Here is a 25,476-nt window from a genome sequence, read left to right on the forward strand (position 1 = left end):
GAAGCTGTATTTAAACTAAAAACCAATAATTGCAGATTCTATCATAGCAAGACATATTGCCCAAGCAGCTGGGCTTCAACCTGGACTAATGAAGAATGGTCTAACTAGGACAATGCATTGCTGGTATTAAAATACTGGTGTCATTAATCATGTATCATGTTATAGCAGTAGAGTACAGAGTACAGCTATAGCATCTATATTTTTTTTATTTCTCCAGTGAAAAACCATTACTTGGCTGCAGTGATGTTAAGACCTGTGGCCAATTATATGAAACCACAGAGACTCAAAGCTGCTCACCAGTCTAGCAATTTATAATACTATGGCAGCCGCTGACAAGCACAGTTTTGGTCGCTGACAAAAGAAAGAACAGCAAACTGCAACAAGTCAGTCACAAACATCAAAAAGAAAAGAAGCTGTCTTCAATCATCTAGAACACATAAATGCCACGGCAGGCCTGGGAGGGAGCTCCACAACAGAGAAAATGAAAAGTTCACGTTGGGCCAGGAATTGACTTTAGTTTTGATTATAGTCTTCTTATAGTCCCTCCAAAGATAACTGATCTTAAAGTAACAATCAAATGCACTTATGCTTCATGTTTATTCTGTAGCAAACATTTAAATAATTAGGTTTCAATCATTCTCCACAATCTATAAATAGTGTAGTAAATTTATAGCATAGCATATATCATGATTTAGTGTACTTGCGTATTTTTTTCAATTAAAATCATTGTGGGTGGTTACGTAAACCTAACTTTGTAGATTAACAGTGGTATTATTCTTGGATGTCCCTTCACTTTTAATAAGAACCATATTTAACAACTGACTTAAATCTAAAATATTCTTATTGGGCAAAATAGTAAAGACAGAAATCTAATATATTCTTATCAGGCAAAATAGTAAAGACAGAAATTAAGAATATAAAGATAGATGCCAATATTGCTTTCTAGCCCTAAATAGATAAGGATGAGTGCATGTAAGCATGCATCAGCTTCTCTGAGCCCAGCAAAAACAGTGCTAATGGTGTTTTATGTCCAGATTCCTTTCATTTCATACATGCATTTACAAGTGTCAGACACTGCTGAAATTAGGTAAATATTACAAGCCACTCACGCCATCAATATTAGTTAAGAAGCTGCGGAGCCTCTCAAATTCAGCAAGGACCAGGAAGAGAGACCACAGGATCACCTGAAGCAGTTGGCCACCAGAGGGGTTTCATAGGCGGTGCGGATCCAAGCTAGCCTAATGGTTAATGGGTAGCTCCAAAAGACTGGCTTTTACTTTCACTGTCTTTTCCCCCTTTAACTCATTACATTCCGATGTCCGCTCCTTCAACAACGAACTGGACTAACTGACTAACTCAGACTGCAACTCGCTACACGGGAGGTGAGATACATGTTTTGCATTTGTCTGTATGTTGGCATATGACACTGACACCAAATAAAATCTGTTATGATAGAACATGTCTTCCATGACATGTTTATGGCATGGTTATGTCCATGTAATGCACTATCCCATGCAAAAAAATGGCAAAACATTAAGCTTTTAATGGTCTTAAAAAATAATTAATCAAATTATTATTTTTATATATTATATATATATTATATATTAAAACAAAAACTATATTAAGTTTACTAAAGTAACATAGAATGTGGTAACTTTTCCCTTTGACTTCTTTAAATGTTGAAGTTTTGTGTGTAAATTTGCAAACAATCTTTTACAAAAAGTCAGTATTTTTCCACTCAGCATTGATGGCTTCAAACAGTCAAAAAACATTGCCGAGCCAGTTGGTGCTTAATGTGAGAACAAATATTCTCTATATGATTTAAATACAGACTCTGACCAGCCCAGGTTATTCTGGCCAAAACTTGCATTTAGCAGAATTCTTAGCTCTTTAAAATCGATACTGAAATCAGTTAAAAAAAGATTGAAATCGTTTAAGCCCTAGCTTGCACCCACAGACTCCCCAAGCTGATGTTGGATGAAACATGTTGCAAAGACTTTCAAATCTAGCAAATAAGGGATCTACATAACTCTTTGGAAGGGAAGAAATGGCCACCCTCAGGCCTCTACTCCTGACACGCTAATACTCATTAGTGGCTGAGCGCGCCTTGCTTCTGGCAGTAGTGTCACTATCAGTGCCTGGCAGGTCCAGATGGCGGACGTAGTGTGTGTCCTCACAGTTACTGTGTGTATGCGTGTGCGTGCCCTTTAGCTCTTTCACACACTCCCGAAAGTCCGTCCGAATTATTCTTCCATTACTTCTGTATTCCATCTCTATGCTGACATAATACTGTGTATAAAGCTGCTGCTGTCAACCCACTTAGCGTAGCCGTAGCTCTGGGAGGAAGACTTGGAGGATTTTCAGAGGCTTTTTTAATATCTCTATATTAAGAATTCTGCAGCCCAAATTCAAAAGCAGCTCACAGGGAAAGAAAAAGGGGGCAGAGCACTGCTTCAGCCACATGGGTGAGTGTACGCGCCTGAGGTGTGAATACACTAAACACAGGACATTTATCACCCTGAAAGGAGGGTTTTGTTTGTGGATATGGGCGGGGAGAGGGGGCGTACAGCGTACAGTCATATGCAAAAGTTTTGTTGAGGCATGCTTTGTTGATTTTCTAAGAAAAAAAAAGGTTAACACATCCTCTACAGCGAATAAATTTAAATATTAAACTAAATTTGCTGAGTTTAACATATTGGAAAAAAACACATCCAAAACATAATAATAATAATAATACTACTAATAATAATATTAATAATAATAATAATAATAATAATAATAATAATGTGCCACAAGAGAGAGAGACAGAAAGATAGAGAGAGACAGACCAAGAGAGAGAGAAAGACACACAGTGTGAGAGAGAGAGAGAGAGAGAGAGAGAAAGAGAGTGAGAGAGAGAAAGAGAGAGAGAGAGAGAGAGAAAGAGAGTGAGAGAGAGAGAAAGAGACAGACAAAGAGAAAAAGCAAGAGACAGGCGGGGTGAGAGAGAGAGAGATAGAGAGAGAGAGAGAGAGAGAGAAAAAGAGAGAGGGAGAGGGGAAGGCAGAGAAAGACAGGGATAGAAAGAGACAGAGATAAAAAGACAGAGATAGAGAGAGAGAGAGAGAGAGAGAGAGAGAGAGAGAGAGAGCAGGGGAAAAGCCAAAAGATGAGGCCTGTTAAAGCAGGCAGAGGTGACAGGATGAAGGGCTTATTTTGAGCGTTTTTTAGACAGCAGAGCTACAGTATGTGTCAGCCCTTCCTGTCAGAAGCTTTAAACAGAGTTCAGTCCTTCGCCTTAATTTAAACACTTTAATCATGTGGTGCCTTTTACAGTATTTGGAAGGCACACATTGAGGGTTTTTCCATTTTGTCACGAGATCAAGACTGTTGCGTGACACTGCAAGTAAACAAATATCGTGGGCATCCTTTTAAGTGGATCTGTGTGTGTGTGTGTGTGTGTGTGTGTGGAGGGTGCAAATACACACAGTCATCAGCAAATGCAATGATCTGATTGAGTTCCAGATGGCTACAGCACCAAATCCAGCAATATGATGTGAACTCACATCCACACACACCATCACACACTAACACCCACTCACATTCACAACTGTAAAATTATAAATTCACTCAATTATTTACTGAATATGTAGGTAAAATCTGGTAATTTCACGTGTAAGACAATGTAATAAAAACACTTTTTTACACTTTTATTTCTATGCCTATAACAACATCTGATACCTAAAGCAGGGATGCCCAGCTTTTTTTGTCTAGGGGATCCTTAGTCTGTCGTGGGCCAGGGGCCAAAAAGACAAAACAGTATACAAATAAACAAGGTAGTTCCAGTTATGAGTGCGGACCCATGCAGTCCTCACTGAATTCTGCGCTGTACCACCTCTTCTCAATCTATGAATCCAGTTGCTCACCCCGCAGGTGTTTATAGCCCGATCATCCTTGTGCAACACCATCTGCAGGAGCCTGAAGTTACTACCACCTTAAACACGCAAGGTGACAATTTTTTTGTCCAGGTAGCTTATTCATGAATACTTTTTCTTCAAAAGTACTAGTCCCATATCATTTCCACTGGTACAGTGACAGTGCAATCAGTGTCAATTACATGGTATCAAGAGTTGCAGTTTTTTCAGACTTTTAGGGCAGCTCAAACACTTTTTTAAGTTAAGTTTTTACAGTGTAGAGGTCCTGAGGCAAATTCATGATGATTTAGGCATGTAGTCTGCACTTTGCTAGTTGGTAGATATAAGCTTCCATTGTGTGCTGGCTACATTAGCTTTGAAACTAAAGTCCTGCTATAGATCATAAATTCTGTAAATTCACTTTTTTTGTAAACTACCACTTTAAGGATCCAAAATATCTGTGGCTGACCTCACCTGCTTTGAACTTCAATGCTGTCCTGGTAAAGACGATCGTACATGCAGATTCTCAGGTCCATGCTCGGCTTGGTCACCCACACAGGAACACTCTCTGCTACACCGCGGGCTGACACCACAATCTGTTCACAAAAACATGGGTGTCGTCACTGTCTGGTAAACAACACAAAACACAAAGTTCTGATTTTCCAATACTCCTTACCGCTTCACAGTCCAGTTGTGAGAAGGTGATCTGGATATCTAGCTTGGTTTCCCCTGGAATGGTCGGTGTGAAAACGATGGGCAGTTTGACACTAGCGAATGGGCCCACCTCGCCCTCATGCACCTGATAGGGTAGGAGGAAAGTACTAAGTACCTGGGTAACTTGGTAACATAGCTTGGAGTATCCGTATGACTATTATATAAACAGTATATAAGAGAAGCTTTTAAGTGATTGAGCGGATAAGTGGTAACAGTTCTCCAGTAGAGTATCAGTAACACTTTCTATGAATATCATGTCCATAACAATGCAGGAACACATTCATAACATGTTATAATGCATTCATAAGGCATTATAAACATGGGTATAAATATTTATAAAAATGCATTACCCCTTGTAGAAATGTTTATTGTTGAAACTCCCGGTCGCAGCTCGCGTATTTTTAAAAATGAAACTAAAAAACTTTTGCACTAGTTTACTTTGAACTACTGGGAATACTGTGATTTTAATTAACTGTAGTGTAAAATATGTCTCACAATACAATTTAAATGTTCCTATTATCATATAACTACCAATTATAAATTATACTCATAATTATAAGTGTATAAATTCTGTCACTTTGCAGACACATTACAGTACACTAAAAGTGAATTTTATGCTATTAATCCATTCCAGATAAGTATGATTCACAAATTTTTAAAAGAAATGTTTAATGCACTATAAACATTTAGATTGAGTTTCTTTAGCACTGTGACAGCTGCCACCACTTGGCCACTTAACCATAAGAAACACACACACCACATGTTTCCATGACTGAGCACATGCACACAAGCCTTAGCTCACTATATGCAATACCAAACATCAACTAGAGTGGTGTAAAGGACTCTGGACCAGCGAAAAAGTGTTCTCTGGAGTGATCAATCAGGGTTCACTTTCTGGCAGTTTCATGAATGAAATTGGGTTTGTCATGGCAGAAGAACCTACTAGAATGAATAGTTCCAACAGTAAAGTTTGTTGGAGAAGGGATAATGGTCAGGGTAGGGACGCAGGATGGTGTTGTAAGTTGGGGGTGCTGATATTTTAAGCAGTGTATATGTGACGTGACTGATGATATCATGAAATTATTTGCCCTTTTTTTTGCTAATGTACATCAAACACCACATGTCATACTGTGCTATAAAGACACGAGAGACGATATTATAAACATCTGACACATTAAAATGTTATTATGTAAGTCTAATTTTTAAGTTCAGAACGTTTTATTGTTATTATTCATTTTAACAGTCGCAGGATCCGCATCCCTGGGTCTGGGGATGTTTTTTCAGGGCTTGGGCTTGGCTCAGTTATATGCTTCCAACTGTTTGGCAACACTTTGGAGAAGGCCCTTTCCTGTTCCATGCATGACTGTACCCCTGTACACAAAGCAAGGTCCATAAAGACATAGTTTGATGAGTTTTGTGTGCAGGAACCTCAGTGACCTGCACAAAGCTCTGACCTCAACCTCACGGAGCACCTTTGGGATGAACTAGAACATTGATTGTGAGCCAGTCTTTCATGTCCCACAACAGTGCCAGATCCTCAAATGCTCTTTTAACTGAATGGCAAAGTTACACAGACACACTACAAAATGTCATGGAATGCCTTCCCTGAAGAGTGGAGGCTGTTTGAGTAGTAAAGAGGGGGTGAGGGCAACTCTATATCAAGAAGCTCACATAGGTGTGATGCTCAAGTATCCACATACTTTGGCCAGTGAATGTAATGAACAGTATAGGAATCTTGAAAAAGCATATAAACAGCAATGTCTGAATAAAGAGAAAGAAGAGTAAATGACATTTCTCTTTCTCAAACTCAGTTTGTAGTTCAGAGGATCTGCTACGTAATAGCTGAAGACCAATCAAAAATACAATAAAATGGAACACATTTAAACTTCCCCTATTTTTTAGTCAATTTCATCTTTCATCTTGTCAAGAAATGCAACTGGATGCCACCCTGCCTTTCTCTCCATCTGCTCTATTTCCATACCAGTCAAATAATAGATATGAACAAATAAATTACACTGGCAATTTTCTGTAATTGGTCAAGGTTGGTTTCCCCTCTGCATCACCCATGAAATCAATGCTCAGTGGGGTTTATGCACTATGGCTGCATAATGGAAGCCATATGAAGAACTTTTCTTTAAATATTTTTTGCAAAAGAATATTTTAAAGTTGTCCAGTCTTAAAGACTTCCCAAACAAAATAGAATATACACACCGACTGGGCTCTTCATTACATACACATAGTTGTATTTACACTCTTTATCCATTTATCAGCTCCATATAGGTGCACTTTGTAGTTCTACAATTACAGACTGTAGTCCATCTGTTTCTCTGCATACTTTGTTAACCCCTTTTACCCTGTACTTCAATCGTCAGGACCACCATAGAGCAGGTATTGTTTCAGTGGTGGATCATTCTCAGCACTGCAGTCACACTGATATGGTGGTGGTGGTGTGTTAGTGTGTGTTGCGCTGGAGTTTTTAAATACCTCAGTGTTTAAATATCCAGCCAACAGTGTCCTGTGGGCAGCATCCTGTGACCACTGACGAAGGACTAGATGACACAAACTGCTACAACAACTCAGTCTTTGTTGTAATTGTAATTGTAGAAATACAAAGTGCACCTATACACTCTGTTTCTTCAAGGGTTCTTTACCATTTTCTTTACTAAAGAACCTTTGAGGAACCATGTTTTTAAAAGTAAACGTTAAACGGAGCTGATAAAATGGACAATGAGTGTAGAAACAAGAAGGTGTACTTAATAAAGTGGCCAGTCAGTATAAACAAATTTCCCAGATCACCTTCTGGTTTTGACAAAACAGATATGCTCCCTTGAAAGTGGGGTTCAAACTGGTCATTGTTAGTTAGTATTCCAGAAAGGTCTTAAGTTACAAAAACATAAGCCTTCTTTTTTTTAGGCGTATATCTATTTTGCAGGCAGTGGTAAACTTCAGATAGTATTCCACAAATGCACAATGCTAGGGCTGGGAGTCACATCCCATAAAAATTTCAATTCTCTGATTCCAGGCACAACACACACCAACAGACAGGGTGTTTTTTTACTTTGGGCAAAGTAGAAAGGGAAGACATTTGTACAATTTGTAACAAAAGGTAGCTTGCAGTCGTTCTGTTTATATACGTACGATAAAAACAAAGATGTTACGGAACCAATGATTAGTTTGTGAAATTGTAAAATGAAGCTATTTCTTGGTTCTTCCACAGAACCAAAACCCAGAACTGACCCATTTTCCCGTTTTTCAATATTGGATTTCACATGAAAATCGAATGCCCAAAAGATACATGGTCCATAGAGATTAGATGAAGCTGAAGTTAGCATCTTATTCTCATTTCCTGTTCCTTCTTACATGATGTAGCACTTACATTCAGATGCCTGTGTGGGTGGTAGCAAGTAACTGCTGTACAATTTAAGGTAGAACGGAAGCTTGAATATGAAGCTAACACTAGGCTTGCAAGGTTAGTGTATCAAATTGAGTCTGACAGTGTGAATCTGGTACTGACCCAACTCAACTGACACAGCAGGCAGTTCTCTAGAGTTCATACGTTTTTTTGCATTACCTACATAGCAGTACTCATATCATATGTGAATTTATATTCATATGTGAATCATGTAAAGATGGACAGCAGCATCAAAGAACTGTGAAAAAAACAAGGTGGCACCAAGAATACAACAATGCTATTTAAGGAGGATGAGAACTTATCCAAGCAGGCAGGCAGTGAAAATATTGACATGAGTCAATTTTAGGACAACAGCTTTAGCCAGTTTTCATTTTACCACTAACTAGCCACCTTGGTTATCTCACTGTAGCATATAAATATTTAACAGGAGCAAAAAATGAAGAACATTAAAATGTGCAGATTTTAGAAAAAGTTATTTTGCACAAACGCAATGCTGTGTTTTCTGAGCAGCAGAAGAAATACAGTTAGCTTGTGTTCACACTTCCCGTTTAATTACTGGTCAATTACTGGAGGGGCTTATATCTTGATTTTTGTAACTGAGAGTCTAAAAAATTGTTATGTGGAATCGACTCTTGAAACTGACTCACTGGAAAACCTTGAAACTTTTTAAATAAAAGAGTTGATGAAGTATAAAAACTGTTTGACATGCAAACACATAAAACTGCTAGGTTAAAGAGAATGTTTAGCTGCATACTTCTCCAATGCTGATTTCATTGACCTCAGATCCATCCTGGTCAACCCCTGTGATTGTGCTCTCCTCCAAACCATCGCCTCCTGAATCCTGACTGGCTCTGATCACCTCAACACCTAGGGAGGTGTCATTGGCAGGGGGTGCATCTACAATCACAAGTAGTGGGTAAACATTTTCAAATGAGCTGTGAATAAGCACTACCAGCCAAAAGTTTGGAATTACCGTTCAAGAGATTGAAATCAAAGTTTTCAATAAAATAGTCGTTATAATAAAATAAAAGTTATAATGTAACTCTGTCAGTCCTTAGTAGGGCTGCATGATAAACCAGATTTTAATCGTTATCACGATATTATGAGTTTCCATGATAAACGTATCATTAAGAACTGTAATGACAGAATAGATCAAACTACCTCATACACTTAGTGCCACAGAAGTGTCATAGCATTGCTGGCAGAAACCGTCAGAAGTCTAATAAATGTTTCTCTGTGCTGGGATTGAACCCAGCTTTCCCATGAGGTGAATTAGTAACTTAACCCATTCCAAAGCACATATTAAAAAAAACACACACATGAACAGGTCAAAAACTACTCCATCCTGAACTACACGCCTGTAAAAACACAGCAAACATTAGGATTATTCTCACACCCAGTATGTAACGTGTGCAAGGCAGTAATAGCTACTGTCACTAAAAAAATGTTCTTGTGTGCCGATATAAAGGATAAATATATATATTTATTTGTTTTTGTGAGATTTATAGATAATGCTGAGTGTTTCTCAGCCTTTCAGTGCACAAAAAATGTGTTTTCAATTCTGATGTAAGTAGCTGTTAGAATTTCTTTTCTTTTTCAGAAAATTGTGCTAGTATTTTCTTAAAGGAGAGGTTAGTTAGATTTCTGTTGTGCCAGCAATGATATCTCTCTCTCTCTCTATCTCTATCTGTCTCTCTCTCTCTCTCTCTCTCTATATATATATACAATGTCATTCCGCATCTCATAGCGATACACAACCGACTGCGGCATGCCACGCAAATGTTGGCATGGTGACGACAAAATTGAATGATTATCAGAGGAGAGCTTAGCAAGGCTGATTGCTCTGAAAAAAATCAACATCCGGTTTATTTCACCACTGTGGTCAACAGCAAACGCCGGGAAAATTGAACTTCTATGGAACGTTCTCCATCGGAAATAACGGAATATCTGGTTTGCTGCATTACAACAGCATTACAGTCAGTACACTTCACACATGGACTACAGTGTAAACGTGTGTTAAAATACCAAAAACGAAAATGCTCGGTTATTAGTATTGGCAACGGTGTTAGTTATTAATTATTACTGGACCAGAAATTCCATATCAATGCCTCCTACTTCAGCTCATTTTATAGAAGTAAAGCTAATTTTGAGTTCACCTGATTTTACATCTGACTGAGTTATGCACTCAGTGCTTTCATGCTCTGGTTGAATTTCTTCTGGGGCACGATATGAAGCAGCAAGTTTCACACTGCTGCTTTCTCCAGGTACCTAAGGTAAACAAACATCTTTCTTTAGTTATGTATACACGTTCAGCTTCACTGGTCATTTTGGATATATTTGTATTGTAGACAATGGATTAAGTTCACCATCCTTATCAATACAATTTTACATCAAACCACTCTGAATTACTCTGTAATTATGCAAAAATCTGTGAAATTCCTCTTTAAACACCTCAACAGTGCTACTTTTCATGTTGTAACACACACAAAAACCCACTTCCTTATTATTGGAAGAAACAGACTGATGTGCTTGTTGTCTTGGTCAGTTGTCTTGGTAGCCTTTGGTTGGACTTGCCTGCACACTAGAAGAAGAATTCTTGGATAGATGGTGAAGCTGACGGCAATTGGTGGAGAGGGTAGCCAGTGCATAGCGAGTACCCAAAGCCCCCCTGTTGGTCAGGGTGATTACCCGTGAAATTGTCTGCCCGACCACATGGGTGCCAAAGTCAATGAGGCTGCTACCAACAACCATCTGGGGAAAAGAAAGACATATCGTCTTCAGAAAAAAACTAAAGTATAGAATGAGCCAAAAGATTTCCTTATTTATGAGATCTCAAGAACATATCATTTGGATGGACACTTAGCAGAATAGATGATCTCACCTCACATTTTTTCCTTGTGCACTTGATGATCACAGAAAATGGCCCAGTAGCAGACTGAAACTGGACCTCACCTTCCAAGTTCTCATTCAGCTAAGAAAGAAAAACAAGTATTACTAGTTCATGCAACATGTTCATGTTGTTGGTCATACAGAAGAGTCAATCTTATTTCTTATCTAAGCTAATCCTGGTGATGCAAATACAACATAAAACATCCAGTTTTATATGAAAATGTGACTTTAAGAGCACAGTTTTTTCACAGTAAATTGGAAGTTCTGGTTCAACTTGATTTGTGAAACTGAATGCAAATAAGCTATTATGTGTCAGTCAATGGCCAATGTAGGGTGTCTCTTTTTTCTCCCCATGAGATATATCATATCAGGCAATCATAGAGAAATTATTATAGTTTTTTTCAGACTGAGCTCCACAACTATGTCCTCATATTAAAACATACATCCTCCTTTGGCTATTGGTTTGGAGAATGCTAAGAAGCACAATCTCATGGAAGAAACAAAAACTATCACATGGAAGCAAGACATCAAAAAGGAGCAAAATCATCAAAGAGTACTTCCCACAGAATAAGTACATGGCTGGTATGTATTGGCACAAGTTTCACAAAATGATTCTGACAGTTTGATTTTGATTCTACACTGTAAAACATCAGAAGTCAGCTCAACTTGAAATTATAAGGTAGCCATTTACAACTTTAGGACACCCAAGTTCAATCAACTCAAACTTCTTAGCTCAATTAAAAGTTCTCCTAACACTCATTGCTAGTTTCCCAGTTAAGTGAACAATGCAGAATTTGTAGGCAGACTGTGTTGTATCTGCTAAGAACAAAAGCATAAATCCTCCCCTCTGGACATGCGTGGAGCATGTGTCATGTTTGATGTAACACTGTTTACCTGGCACTGAGGCACTTTCTGCCAAAACTGTGGCACTGCCTGGTGCTGTTAACTCCTTAAAATCCCAGGCTTATCACATACTAAGTCTTATTAATCAGTAACTAAAGGGACTTCATTGCAAATGTTCTTAGGTTACAGAAGCGTGTGATGAAACTTTTGTCCTCCCAGTGGGCATGGCTTGGTCAGTCCAGCTGCTTTATGTCTTTCCTCCACTTCCCTTCATCCCACAAATGCTGTTCAGGTTTCAAAATGTTTTTGACTCCATTAGGCTCCATTAGACTGTCACATCACCATGGCTCCTACTGCTCCTCTGCTGTCACTGCTAAGGACCTCATTACGACAGTTCTCACTGCCACAGCTGGGAGACTGGGCAGAAGTCATTGCTGATGGACCGGAAGTAAGTAATTCGGGAGACCATCTGGCATGCAAGAGCCTAGTGGACAAGTCATGCATGTCTTTCACTGGAAAATGTTTCTTTACTGGTGGGCAGTTCATCAGTGTTCGTGGTGCTATTAGTTCCTACAGAACATGCTGGATAATGGTTTCTTCCCACCCATGCATAAAGCTAATCACTAGAAGGTGGGCTCATGAACGCTTAGATCCATATATTGAACTGGCTTCCTCTACACTGTTAGAAATAAAGGTACTGTGCAGGTACATTTTTCATTCATCAAGGAACAAATAATGAAAATGTTCCCTCAAAAGTACAAGAGTGGTTTTAAGGTCCAATTGTGAACCTTACAACAGAACAGTAAAATAAAAAGCCTGGGGACGAGACAGGGTGTGTGGAGTCAATACAACTTAGAAAATATAATTTCAATAGATAGATTATGTTCCCTGACTAAAGGTACTGAGATGTACCCTTGAAGGTACCACCCCAGTGACAAGAGGGGCACTGCCCCAGTGACAGTTTAGTACCTTTTTTCTGAGAGTGTACCAGGAACGCTAATGCTTGTTATGCCACATTAACTTGCATTTTAATTGCACTTTATTTTGATAAATTCACTGCGAGCAGGGCCTGCTGGGAGAAATTTGGAGAAAAAAACAGGAGAAACCACAGCACATCAGTCATAATAAAAACACGGAGAGAAAACAAGAGAAACATAACTAGTGAAAACAAAACAGCTCAGAAATACCAGACTTGTTGAGAGTCTGGCTTGAGTAAACTGAAAAGTAGTGTTTGCATCGATGAGACGTGTGGTCCCTGTGGTTAAAAGGTTGGTCACTGTCAATTCCCGCCTGCTAGCTAGGTCTCCCACTATAGTATTACACTACCAAGCTGAGACGGTAAGAGCTAACATTTGCTCCCACAGAGACATACCTTGAGTAACTTCCGAAACTAAAACAATTAATATCTGACACAGAGCGCTCCATTGACTATTGTTCAAAACATAAACCTGAACCTGTAGTATAAAAGTTGATGATTACACTCCATGAAGCCATAGAACCATGAAGAACTGTCTGAATGCATAAATGGTTCTATGCATGGTCAAATAGTTGTTCTCTACGATGGAAAACTAGTTGAATATGGCTTATATACATTTAAAAATGGCTCTATGTAGCACCAAAAATGGTTCCACTATTGTTAGGGGGTAAAGAATTCTTTTTCAGTAATACATAGAACCCCGTTTGCTAAGTAAAACATGTTTACAGGTTTAACGCAACACGTGCCTGAATATTGTCACTGATGACTCAAATGTAAACTCACTCACTGGTAACTTAGCCATTAATGACTCAGTTGTGGATTTGGTCCCTAATGGTTTGGACTCATACTAATGACTTGAGCTTAGATCTCACAGATGAAGACATAAGACTCTGGCTCCAAAAAGGTGACTTGACTACTGAAAACAATCTGAAACAAATAATATCTGACACAGAGCTCAAGTGGCTATGGTGATGAAACAAAAGGCCTGAACCTGTTGTATAAAAGTAGTAATTTACACTTTATTTTGATGGTCCCCTGTAGATGATCTCCAGATACTTACATTCTTAATAAACTTTTTCATGATATTCAGTTAAGTACCAGCATTATTATGGTAAGGATTAGATTTAGGAGTAGGTGTAGGTTTAGGGCTGAATTTAAGATTAGGCTTAGATTTAGGATTAAGGTTAGACTTAATAGTATATTTATAAAACGGATAGTTCCGGTCCTTAAATCTGATTGGCTGAGCCGCGTTCAAAGTCCTTGTAAAATCCACGTTATACCCACACCACTGACCGCCTCACAACAACTGAATTGTGTATTACTACGCCACAGCACGAAAAAATCCTTGTGCTGTTAATGAATAATCTATGACTCTCGTGCTGCTCCCATGGACCTCCGAGGATACTGATGAAGTAAGAACCTGTTTTTGTTTAAACTGAGGGGCTGGTAACTTATGTTGTTAACTAGAACTAGGCTGGTTAGCTAGCTAACAAGCAAAAAGATAGCCAGCAGCCTAAACAACTCCATTAATATCACAGGCCTAAATTAAAGTACATACGTCATGCTTCATTGTAAAACAGCAGTATAAAAGTCTTAAAAAGTCTTGCACGCTTCGAACGTTCCCGTTTCAGTTGTACCATCAAACCCAGGCTGAATCCCAAGCAGCTCCATATTCCCTAAATAGTGTGCTAACTATGAAAGTTTAGAAAGAGTCCCAAATGACTATTTCTTAGTGATATTTTGCACCTTTGAGGTACAGGATCCAGTATTTTAATTTCTACGTAGTGTACTATGTAGCTAGGGAGCAGGGAGCCATTTGAGATTCAGCCCCAGCATGAGAAGAGGGGTGCTGCTGGATTGGTGCTAAATAAGATTTACAGTGGTAATTTGGTTACCAAAAGCACTTATAAAGTGAATGTTTTTGCATCAAACAGTGCTGTGTTATCATATTGCTGTTGAAAGAAAGAAAACCATTTTTCAGTTTTTGACATAATTTGAAAATACCTGTTACCCTTTACATTGTGTGTAAATTTCATGATGAATGGACAAAAAGAAATGGCCCAAAATTACTTGGAAAAATGTCTGGTTCCATTGACTTACATCAAGAGTAAAGTAGGTTTTTTTTCTTCTCCTGTTTAAGTTACCATTTTGGAGATCAGCGATATGTTCATTGTTATACAACAAGAAGTTTAAAAAAAAATCATGAAATGACTGCAATATACAGCGATGGGCAACTGAACAATCTCCTCATTCAGTGGTCCATAATTGCTTAGCAACGATACCTCTAAAGGAACTACATTGCTTGGCGGAATATTTGTTGATGTTGATTATTATTAATAATAACTTAAATCATTTTCTAAAAAAGTGTGTATTTAAATATTTTACATTGACCACCGTTATAAAGTATAAGCCCTTTATCTGTTCTCAATGTATTTACTATATATTCACTCTAGTGGTAATTTCATTTCATGGCTTCTTCTATCTCAGTCATTCTGGTAACACTAATTCTTTCAATTCCACCTTCTGAAACTCAGGTTTCCAGTTGCATCTTGGTTTGTCAGGCCGACATTTCATTGTAGATAGCAGCCCACCACCTGAATCCCAGCAAGAGCAAATTGGTAAATATCTGAGGAACTACAGTTCCTTACCATGCTCACGCCATCTTATTCAAGAATTCTTTAGTCATTACATCTGAAGATGCACAAAGCCTGATTCTTATTGCAAACCTGACTCTGCAATATCCAGAGGATCTGACTCTCTCTAGGTGCTTGTACAGTCTCTTGTTATCTTGAGGCTTGACTACTGCAACTCTGTGGCTTTCCCTTTGCGTGCCATCAGGCCTTGTAACTGATCCAGAATGCAGCAGCAAGGCTTCCCAAGTTCACTCTAAGTGCGGTCTCTTCACTTGCTTCGCATAGCTGCTCGCATCAGATTTAAAACTCTGATGCTTGGCTAGAAAGCCAAAATAGACCTGTTCCTCCATACATGATGGCAATTGGCAAAACTCAATCCATACCTAAAGCCCTTCAAGCTCTACTTGACTGGCCATCTTTCAAGATGCATAGAAGACAAGAAGAGCATTGCCTAGGACTTCCAGTGGCCGTCCAAACAGAGTCTCTTGCTGTCTTCAAACGCTGACTGAAGACCCATGTCTTTAAGAAGTATTTACATTAATCTAGCACTTATTGAAATTTCTTGTACTGCACTTACACAATGTCTTGTTTCTGAAGTGTGCATCTTTCAGGTCACAATCTCTAAAAAAGGGTAATAAACTGTGGGTACATTTTCAGTACCTCAGTTAGGTAACATAATTGTACCAGAACTTGTTGCAGTATATATGTTTTTTAAGTTGCATTGACTCCATACACCCCATCTTGGCTTCAGGCCTTTTATTTTATTTTTCTATTTTAAAACATTAGGTTAAAAGGTACACATACATGGCTTTCCCTTGACAAAGTGAACATATTGTAATTTTAAGGTACATAATTGGACTTAACAGCCTTGTACCCTGTACATTTACAAAATATTTACAAAATACAAAAATGTATGTGATTTTTGTATGTGATTTTTGATGATTGCTGCAATAGTAAATGCAAAAGTGTTCCAAGTGTGTGCGCTAAACCAACTCTGTAATGGTAGCATGCTTGACTTCTTGCCATGTACTGCACCAAAAGGTTTTTCCACTAAACTGAACAGAATTTGAGATTGATATTTGTTTTCTGTTCCGTTCTTTGACTAGCCCATAAATATGCAGAGCTGTGTCACAGAATACACCTCAGAGTATTGCTAATGAGTGCACATACATAAGAAGCACCAACAAAACAACTTCATTGTGATTCAGAAAGATGTTAGTAACTCTAGAAGGGCTATAGGCTAAGTAAAGTTCTATGAAGATAAGAAAATTCAGGTTGAGGAATTGACTGAAAATGATGAGGATGATGCATAGCTGCTCCACAACTTGCTATGCAAGCTCTGAAACAAGACAACTTACCACAGGCTTGAAAACAGCTTTCAGTTCACATGCCATGCCTGCAGACATTGGCCCAGGAGGCTCAAAACTAAAATTGAGAACAGAGATTAACAATCAGACATACTCCTGTTGAGAAAATGACTTACTAGCAGCATATTTGAAATACACAGCATGCTCTCACTGATCAAGATGCTCTCTCATATTAGGGGCCTTTCCTCCATTAGCACTAGGGCCAGGTTTAGTACCTATTACTAAGGTAATATAGCCTGCTAATACAGTTTGAGGTGCTAAATCCACTTGAGAGAACTCATGTTGAAAAATGAAATATTACACAGACATTCATGTTTAAATAAGACCAGTTTTGGTGACTTTTCTTTAGGAGGTTTTATAATTCCATGCTATAGTAGTTTCACATGACCTGGTTACCTTTGCATCAGTCTATTACTTTTGTTACTAGTTTATCACTGATTATATATGTTTTGTAGGGATGCACTGAAATTTTTTAGCCACCAAATAAGAAAAAAATAAAAATGTTGCCCAAAAAAGCAAAAGATTAAATACGTCTACAGTAAAGTGTCAAAATCTAACACTTAACAAATAATCTGAATTACAGAGAAAATGAGAAGTAGTGATTAAAACACTATTTGTTTCCTTCACTCTCCTGCTCAGGTCAGCACAGACATGTTAAAACAATCTGAGAACCAGCAGATTAACAGTGACACATAAACATGGTCCTCTGCAGCTACATTCTATACTGTCTTTAGCTTACATACCTTTTTAGCATTAACTAGCATTCACTGATTTAATGTAATTCTCTAAAGAAAACCATATAAATTCTAATAATCTTTTGCTATTTATCTTTTTTATCTTGCTAAAATTTCTGTCTGTTTGTTCTCTAAATGATGAACACTAAAATGACTTGCATGCTAACTGTGCTCCCTGCTGGAGAAACTTCAGACTGCTAGATGGGAGTTTCAAAGCCATGTCTATGTGCTTTGAACATTCAGAAATGAGGTGTTTTTTGTTGTTATAGTGAAGGGGCCCTGGAATTAAGCTTAAAATGTCTTTGGGAAACCTGTAACGTATTATATTTTCGGAATTTTACAACTTGTACTATTTAAAATTATTTAGCAAGCTGTTTAAAAATAAATAAGTGCTCTCAGTTACCTTTCCAACATGGTGATTATCAGGTATGAAGTATCATCAGCATTATCATGTTAATTCAAAAGCACAAAGAAAACAACAAAGTATATATATATAGTATATATTTCTTTTAATTTCGGTTTTCAGGTGAGTACTTTCTGGCTTTCAGTCAAGAATTTTCAAATTTTGGTTTCGGTCAGGAATTTTTATTTTTCATGATGATCTTTCGGCTCAATATCTAAAGATACAAATATACTTGCAAGTCTTTTTGCTAGACTTCCTTAATGCTATTTTGGAGATTTCATACACTTAGTATTATTTGCTGAATGCTGTGCGGATTGTGTTTTTGAACAAGCTGGTAGTGATAGGGCCCAGTTGGACTGCTGTTTATCTCTAGCTTGATGTGCTTAGTGTCATTAATATGCAGCCTTTTTTCATGTTTTTTTTTGTCATATGCTCCATTCTTTCTATCATTCCCTCTTCAGAACCTTCAGGCTGGGGGGTGTATTGTGAGCATCACTAGAATGGAGGAACTTGCATGAATAATGGTTATGCAAACAGTTATATTATGGTATGAGGAACTTTCATTTCATTAGCTAGGCTGTGGATGACCACAGTCAAAAAAGCTACAGGGTTGCTATGGAAGACTAGTAACATAGCATGGATAGGACATGGTAGAAGAGTCCAGTATGAGACTGGGCCACTAATGAGTAATGGCACCACCCTCGCGGTTGAGAATACCATGCCGCAGCATTCATATCAAGACCAACTAGTAAAAGAATGTATTATGTGCTCACAGCTAACTGGCTCCATCTGTACTGAGTGTTTGGTAAAAAACCACACAACTGAAGCAGCAGTGTCAGAATATCTCCTTCCAATCTAATACATGTTAATGGTCACATTTGGTGCCATTCTCTCAAGAATGTACAGAATCCACCAAAAGCAGGACAGGCTGGTTTGAATTACTTGGCATTAGTATTGTATCATGGACTGAGAAAGTTAGGGACCACTGGTTTAATGGTATCGTTCTAACAGACGGATCTAATTCTGATTTTTACACTATGATTTAGAAGAAAAAAACTTTGAAGTATCTATGTAACTTGCAACTTAGTTCAATCTTATTCCTACTGTTTCTATGGCCCATTCAAAATGGTTTCAAATGAAAGTTTTGGCAATTCCATGCTATTGCATGTGTAAATCACTAGGTTTTGCATGTCACTTGCACATATTGGTCTTGGGAAAGCACAGCTGTCAGCAGCCTGCTGTCAAACAAATGATCACATCTGATGCAATGGGCACCGTGTTCTCACAGCTTTTTCTACATTTCTTTTTGAATAATTTCCATTTGCATACTCATTTAGCTCTGTTTTCTGAGATTTTCTGATGTCCCATAGGAGATACTAATACCTGCATGTTTAAAAAACAATAAAAAACAAACAAAATGACTAACTTGTTTCAATAACACCAAAAAAACCTGCTATGATACAGATCTTTCAGCAATACCAACATGACAGTACACTCTTAGGACAACATCTGTTATTCACTTTCATCAACAATAAACTTGTTAATGTAAGGTTAAAGAAACAAGTAAAAAACAAAGCATGTGCAGCGTATGGTGCAGCTTGAGATTACTGGCTGAATTATTAAAAGTAAGAGAGACTAACATAAGAAATTCTCAGAAACAAAACTGATCAATAGCAGTCGCTTGCCTACAGTGCAGACCCTGCCTTCAAAAAACAAAGCAATCAATGCAGCATGGCAGAGCGCCAGCAGAAGCAAAACACACAGATGGATGGATGGAAGGCTGATAACTAACTCACGGACAGACAGCCTTAGAATATTTTAGATTTTAAGTCACGGAAGCACCATCTGCCTGCACCAGATTTTCCCAACCCACATTTTCATCCATTTTTTTTTCCCCTTTTCACTTTCTGTTCCTTTTCACTATTTCACTCTTTCTGGAGATATGTCAGCAGTCTTTTCTCAGGAACGAATGCACCTCACACCCTCACAGGTCATCAGCTCTTCTCACAAACATTCACTTGCCTGTAAATATTTCAGCAGATACAGAGCTTACATGTACTAACAACTCTACATGGTTCTGTGCTTGCTGTTCCTGACCTCCTTGAGTCTCTCCATCTAAAGCAGTAGCTGGGAGTTTCAAAGAAGATGAAGAAGGACTTCTCCCCTAAGACACAAGACCTTGATAATGCCTGTGATCGAGATGTGAATTCACTGAAGTCTTTCAATTGCATTTTACAAACCCTGCATTGCGTTGTGATCATCAATGATATTTTTGTATTTTTCTGTAGTGTTTAGTTAATTTTATTACATAGAGTCACGACTATTCAAACTCTACAGGTATTGTAGCAATACTCGTTTCATTGCTGAGTTTTGGTTGGAAAAGGGTTAATATCTTGATATGCCCAACATAAAATTGGCCAGTCAGGACCTTTTCCCCAACAATACAGCCAAGAGAGCTCTCCCATTCGTTAGCACTTCAGAAGATGAATTGAAGGCCTAACGTGTCAGACTAACCACTAACCCAATTAAGAACTTAAATTCGATGTACAATGTGAATTACTGTGTCACTGTGAATACAAAGGGTAGTGTACCCAATGGGTTACAGTCAGATATTGATAAACAAAATGAAAAACAGCAGCAGCAGCTCTATGGCAGGGCTCTTTACTGGGTCACTATAAAACTGCTACATACAAAGTAAAATATAAGTTAATGTCTATTACAAGCTTACAATTAAAGCTTGAATGTTTACAAGATTCAAATATCTGTATTTAATCTCAAACAGCCAACAATGTTTACATGCACCACCGTTAGCTTAGTGATAACTAGAATCCTATAATGACAATAGCAGAAATTAGCATTATCATGGCAGTGGGTCCTCATTGTTTGACTGAATTTTGCCCAAACTGCAGGTCTAGCTCTAATAATCACGGTTTGCAGTCATGGTAAAGTGCATATACTTCGCTTAGTGTATTTCAGTGCTACTCATCTCCATTAAATGACTGACATAAAAAGAATAAATACAAAACTGAAATAGACTACAGTACATGTTAAAGGACAATACTACACACTGATATTAATATTACTGACCCACTATTATTCACATATTCTTTAGAGACAGTAAATTCTCTCAGGAAATTCAATATTTTACTGCCCTTATCCAAAATGTAGTCGATCAGCCAGTACACATTTGATGTTTTGCACTGGAGCTATGAGGCTAATGTAGCTAACTAGCAAAGAAAGTTTTTATGCACCCAATACAGCATTGAGTTGTTAAGTTATCTCAGATAGGCTGATGAGTTTTGTAACACTACAAAGCATACTATATCTATAAAAAATAGACAAAAACAGTAGCAGCAGCCACCCTGAAGCGATTTCTGTCTATACTTGGTCACTGTTTATAAACAATAGCATGTCTATACAGTCTCATAAACCACTAATGCAAGTCTATTTGAAACTCAATATCAACTTGCAAACGTGAGGCTAAAGGGTTAGGTTTAAGCCTCCAGTACTTCTACATTAGCCGCAAAGCTTTAGTGCATGACTAAAGAGAACCTTGGAGACCGAACATGTTGGTTGATCAACTTTGATTCCTTGATAAGAGGAAAACTGTGTAAATTTGTCTGAGCCACGGATTTAAATTTTCTTATTAATGCCACTTTTCTATGTTGTGAAGCTCAGAAAACACTAGCCTGGTTTAACCATCCAGAAACTCTTTAGCTTGTTTTCCTCAGTGGTTTCCGTCAGGCATCGATGCTATTCACACCTAGTCATGTGCATCAATGTGTGACTAAACCATAACACTTGCATAGGTGTATCTGCAACTTAAGTAAAGAGGCAAAATTGGGTTTGAAAGTGGCTTTAAAAGTCACATAAAATCTATAACCCTAAATCTAAATCTGCTGCTTTGTCCTTTAATGCCAAAAATTCAGCTATTACAATGTGGAAAGGGACCTTGAGCTAGCCCATAATGACCCTCCCATGACATGATTCATCATTAATCTATTTCTGCAATGGACAGATGTTTCAAGTACATAGATTATAATATTTTGTAAATAAAAGAGTTTAAAGAAGTGTGTAAACACTGGTTAAATTTCAAAAGGTACAGCTTACATTCTAGTCAATACAGTCCGTACATAGAAACTAAGCTGTAAAAACAGGCCACTATTGATTAATTAGTACTTGGGATGTCATGAAAACCGATCAGCAGTTCTGCCCCATACTTTCAAGTCATAAGGAGTGTTTCAGACCAGACTGCTATACAGGCAGCCATATATATTATCTTAAAGGCACAGCAGAGAAAACAGATAAACACAGAAAACAGAGAAAACAGTCTGTTTAACAGTAAGGGACAAAGAGAGGTTGAAAAAGGTAAAAATAACATTTTTACAAGGAGTATCTATATATTATGCTTGTCAAATTATTAAAATAATGAAGTACAGTTAAATGCATTATTTTGTCTAGTTAATAAGGATCAATCATTACTTTGTCTATTTGCACAAATTTCACTATTTAAAAAGTACTGTTTTTGTTACAGCTATGTGAGTGGATAAATACGCTTCATCAGAACGTATTTGTTGCTTTTTGCATTAAATAATTTCATAACATGTCCAGCAGGAGCACTGTCCAGCATAGTCTGACAAATACTGCCTGCATCAGTGATGTGTTTTGCCTGTTAATGATACTTCAGACTTGATGCACTTTGGTAATAATCAAATTTACCATGCCAGTAGCTGGAAATACCTTTCATCAAGAGAGCCATCAGTGAAACCTGCCATTTGAAAGCTATATCTGAATAAGAGGAACACAGTCGTGGAGTCATAGCAACAGCGTCCTGAGCAGCTAGGCTTCAGGTACATATATGTGCAAATATGTGACAATATTTGTAACAAAAATGTTTAGCAAATAACACCATAGCAAGCATATTTTATTCCATTGCTGTGATGTCAAAGGCACAAGATTTTCAGTATATGATTTTGTCAAAAGTTGGGAAAAGACAGCTATGAAACTGTCAAAATTATGCCAGAAAAACTTGCTCTTCATACTAAGGAAGACACTTTGATGAACATGGAGTGTTGCAAATATACCCAATGTTTTACTAAATAGCTGCTTAGCAGCCCCACAGTTAAGAAACTATTTAAAAAACAATTAAGTATTCAAACCTTAGATATTTAGAGATTATGTTGCAATCTATTTAAACTCAAGGCATTAACTGAGTGAGTAATTAATATAAACAAAATCATCATTTATAGGGTACTTTTTATTGGAAAGTGTCTGTCCCCGACCCTAACCCCTATACTGTGAAAATAATACATAACATATTTTCTGAATGTTTTTTATTAAGAAGTGACATTAAAATATTAAGATTTATCATGAGTTTCAATCAAAAATGGTTTCATGTCACTACTGAAACAAAGAGTTTTAGTCCGTGGGCAGGGCCTTATTTTAGCCACACCCCTGCATTTTACAGCATCTCTGTCCCTCATGGCTCCATGGTGAGCAGTTAGATCTCATTGTTTTGAAGTTAATGCGTCCCAAAGTCTGAAAATCAGTGTGTAACATAATGAATTGTCACTACTGAAAGATACTTGCTGCAATTAGTTAAACGTTTTTGTGTTTTAATAAAAACCATGATTTTATATGTGAACAACTGTTCAAAGCTGTGTTTGCTAATCACACACTGGCTAGTGTTTTTTAGCTGGTGACAAGTGTAGTGTTATGATTGTTTTATTAGTGACTAAATGTAACAGTTCAATTATTTGTTTTAATAAAATTAACATAATTAAGGTATAGGGTCATTCAAAGGATTTTAGTCTAAATTCAAGGTCTGTTAAAAGTCCAAAATTTTCAGAACACAGAAGTTTTGTGAGCACTTGAACTTTTCATGACTTTGCAGAAATATTACATGTGACTTGTGGACAAATGTGGATTGTGGAAGATGGCTTCAAAGGCCTGAAGTTAAGAAATGAGCATAACTGTTTTCTGGAAGCAGTAATCAATCAGACGCATCATGGAGAGGACGTATCGGGGGAAGTGATGTGTGGATGCCATGCTGGGAGAAGGGAAACATTTGTCATCGGCAGCCTGTTAAAAAAGCTAAAAAAAAACACTCTGATATGCAAAAGCAGGCGAAAAAAAAATCAAACAGTACGTGTGCCATCAACCCATTTCCTGTGTTTGGCGAACTGAGACAAGAAGCTGTGTGTGTGAATGCTTGTGACACTGAAACTCAGGAGAGGGGGCTCTGGCATAAAGCAAAAGAACACAGTGAGAGAGAGAGAGAGAGGGAGAGAGAGAGACGGAGAGAGAGAGAGAGAGAGAGAGAGAAAGAGAGGGGGAGAGGGAGAGAGAGAGATGGAGCCATTTTTAGAATTTCTGGGGGCGTCAAAGGAGGCACAGACATACGGCAAAGAGAGCAGAGTCTTACTACTGCTGCTCACTTCCACACAAACACAGATTGCTTCTGATTACATAAACACCCAACCTGACAGGGAGGAATGAGATTTACAGGAATAATGTGTGCAAAATCCCACCACTTTTTGAAATAATGTCAGTTATATTAGCTACCTAGAATTTTGCAAACTGAGGAAGTTTTTTTAACAGATACAGTGCTGCCCTTTATTTATTTAAATTCCAGCCAGTTATTTTTCAGCATTTGCTTTCAAGTCTCCTTTTCTTATATGATTCTAAATTAATTTTTTAAAATTTTTGTATTACTCTTAAGCTTTATCACCCGTCTGCGAAACACTTTGAGCTGTCACCAGCGTGAAAAGTACTATATAAATAAAACAATTTATTATTATTTTAAATCTGCACATAGAGACATTTTTCCATGCCTCCAAAGTTCAGTCTTAGAAGTTGGTTGCATTTTCTGCTTCTCACAAACCAAGCAATCTCAAACACATTGCGTGATGTTGAGGTCTGGACTCTGAGGTAAGCGGTTCTGAGAACACCAGCAGTTTGCAAATTTTCTTTTACTTTTGGTCTGTTTCCTTTTCTCTGTAACAGCTTTTTGACAGCTAAACATCCTTTCAGACTCATAGTGTTGAGCTGTCTTCTCATAGTGGAAGGGTGTACAGAAACACCTGTTGATTTTTTCAGATCTGAAGCGAAAGTGGAGCTTGATTTTCTCCTCTATCTTTAAAGATGAAAGCTTAAAGTACTGTTTATCTGATGGTGACAGTTTTGGTGGTCTATCAGGTCTTGCATGGTTTTAGGAGTCCCTTTTTCTCTAATTCTTTTAATAATTCCAGAATAATAGTTAAAAGAAGAAGAGGAAAAAGAAGGAAAAAAAGAAAAAAAACTTACTTCCATTTGAGTTTCCCCTTCCTTATGCAAGTGGATTATCTTATATATAATCTTATCAGAAATGTCTTCTGACAAATTAATACCTTCTACTTAATGGATGTCTTGACTTGAAATTAAGCAAATGAAGGGTTGTCTCTTTTTGCGTAGTACTGTATAGAGTACACATTCATTACTTTTAATTGTTTTCAATTCCCAGTATGTCACATCCAACTGCAGGATTTAGAGTTGGCATATCTGTATCGATGGGTATCTGTATCAGGCTGATATCAGTGGAAAATGCTGGACTGGATATCGGGGTGGGAAAAAA

At 37.7% G+C, this 25,476-nt stretch overlaps 1 protein-coding gene across 1 annotated transcript in view; it reads right to left on the reverse strand.

The window, feature by feature from the left end:
- Window positions 1-25,476, reverse strand: part of cfap74 (cilia and flagella associated protein 74) — a 97,556-nt gene that overhangs the window by 49,595 nt on the left and 22,485 nt on the right. Inside the window, 7 exon segments of the mRNA XM_036579719.1 lie at window positions 4,368-4,489; window positions 4,570-4,692; window positions 8,774-8,916; window positions 10,176-10,287; window positions 10,594-10,770; window positions 10,901-10,990; window positions 16,719-16,785. Coding sequence (XP_036435612.1) covers window positions 4,368-4,489; window positions 4,570-4,692; window positions 8,774-8,916; window positions 10,176-10,287; window positions 10,594-10,770; window positions 10,901-10,990; window positions 16,719-16,785 — 834 coding nt within the window.

This window comes from Colossoma macropomum, unplaced genomic scaffold, assembly GCF_904425465.1.
Source record: "Colossoma macropomum unplaced genomic scaffold, Colossoma_macropomum, whole genome shotgun sequence".
In the NCBI taxonomy this organism is placed as follows: Eukaryota; Metazoa; Chordata; class Actinopteri; order Characiformes; family Serrasalmidae; genus Colossoma; species Colossoma macropomum.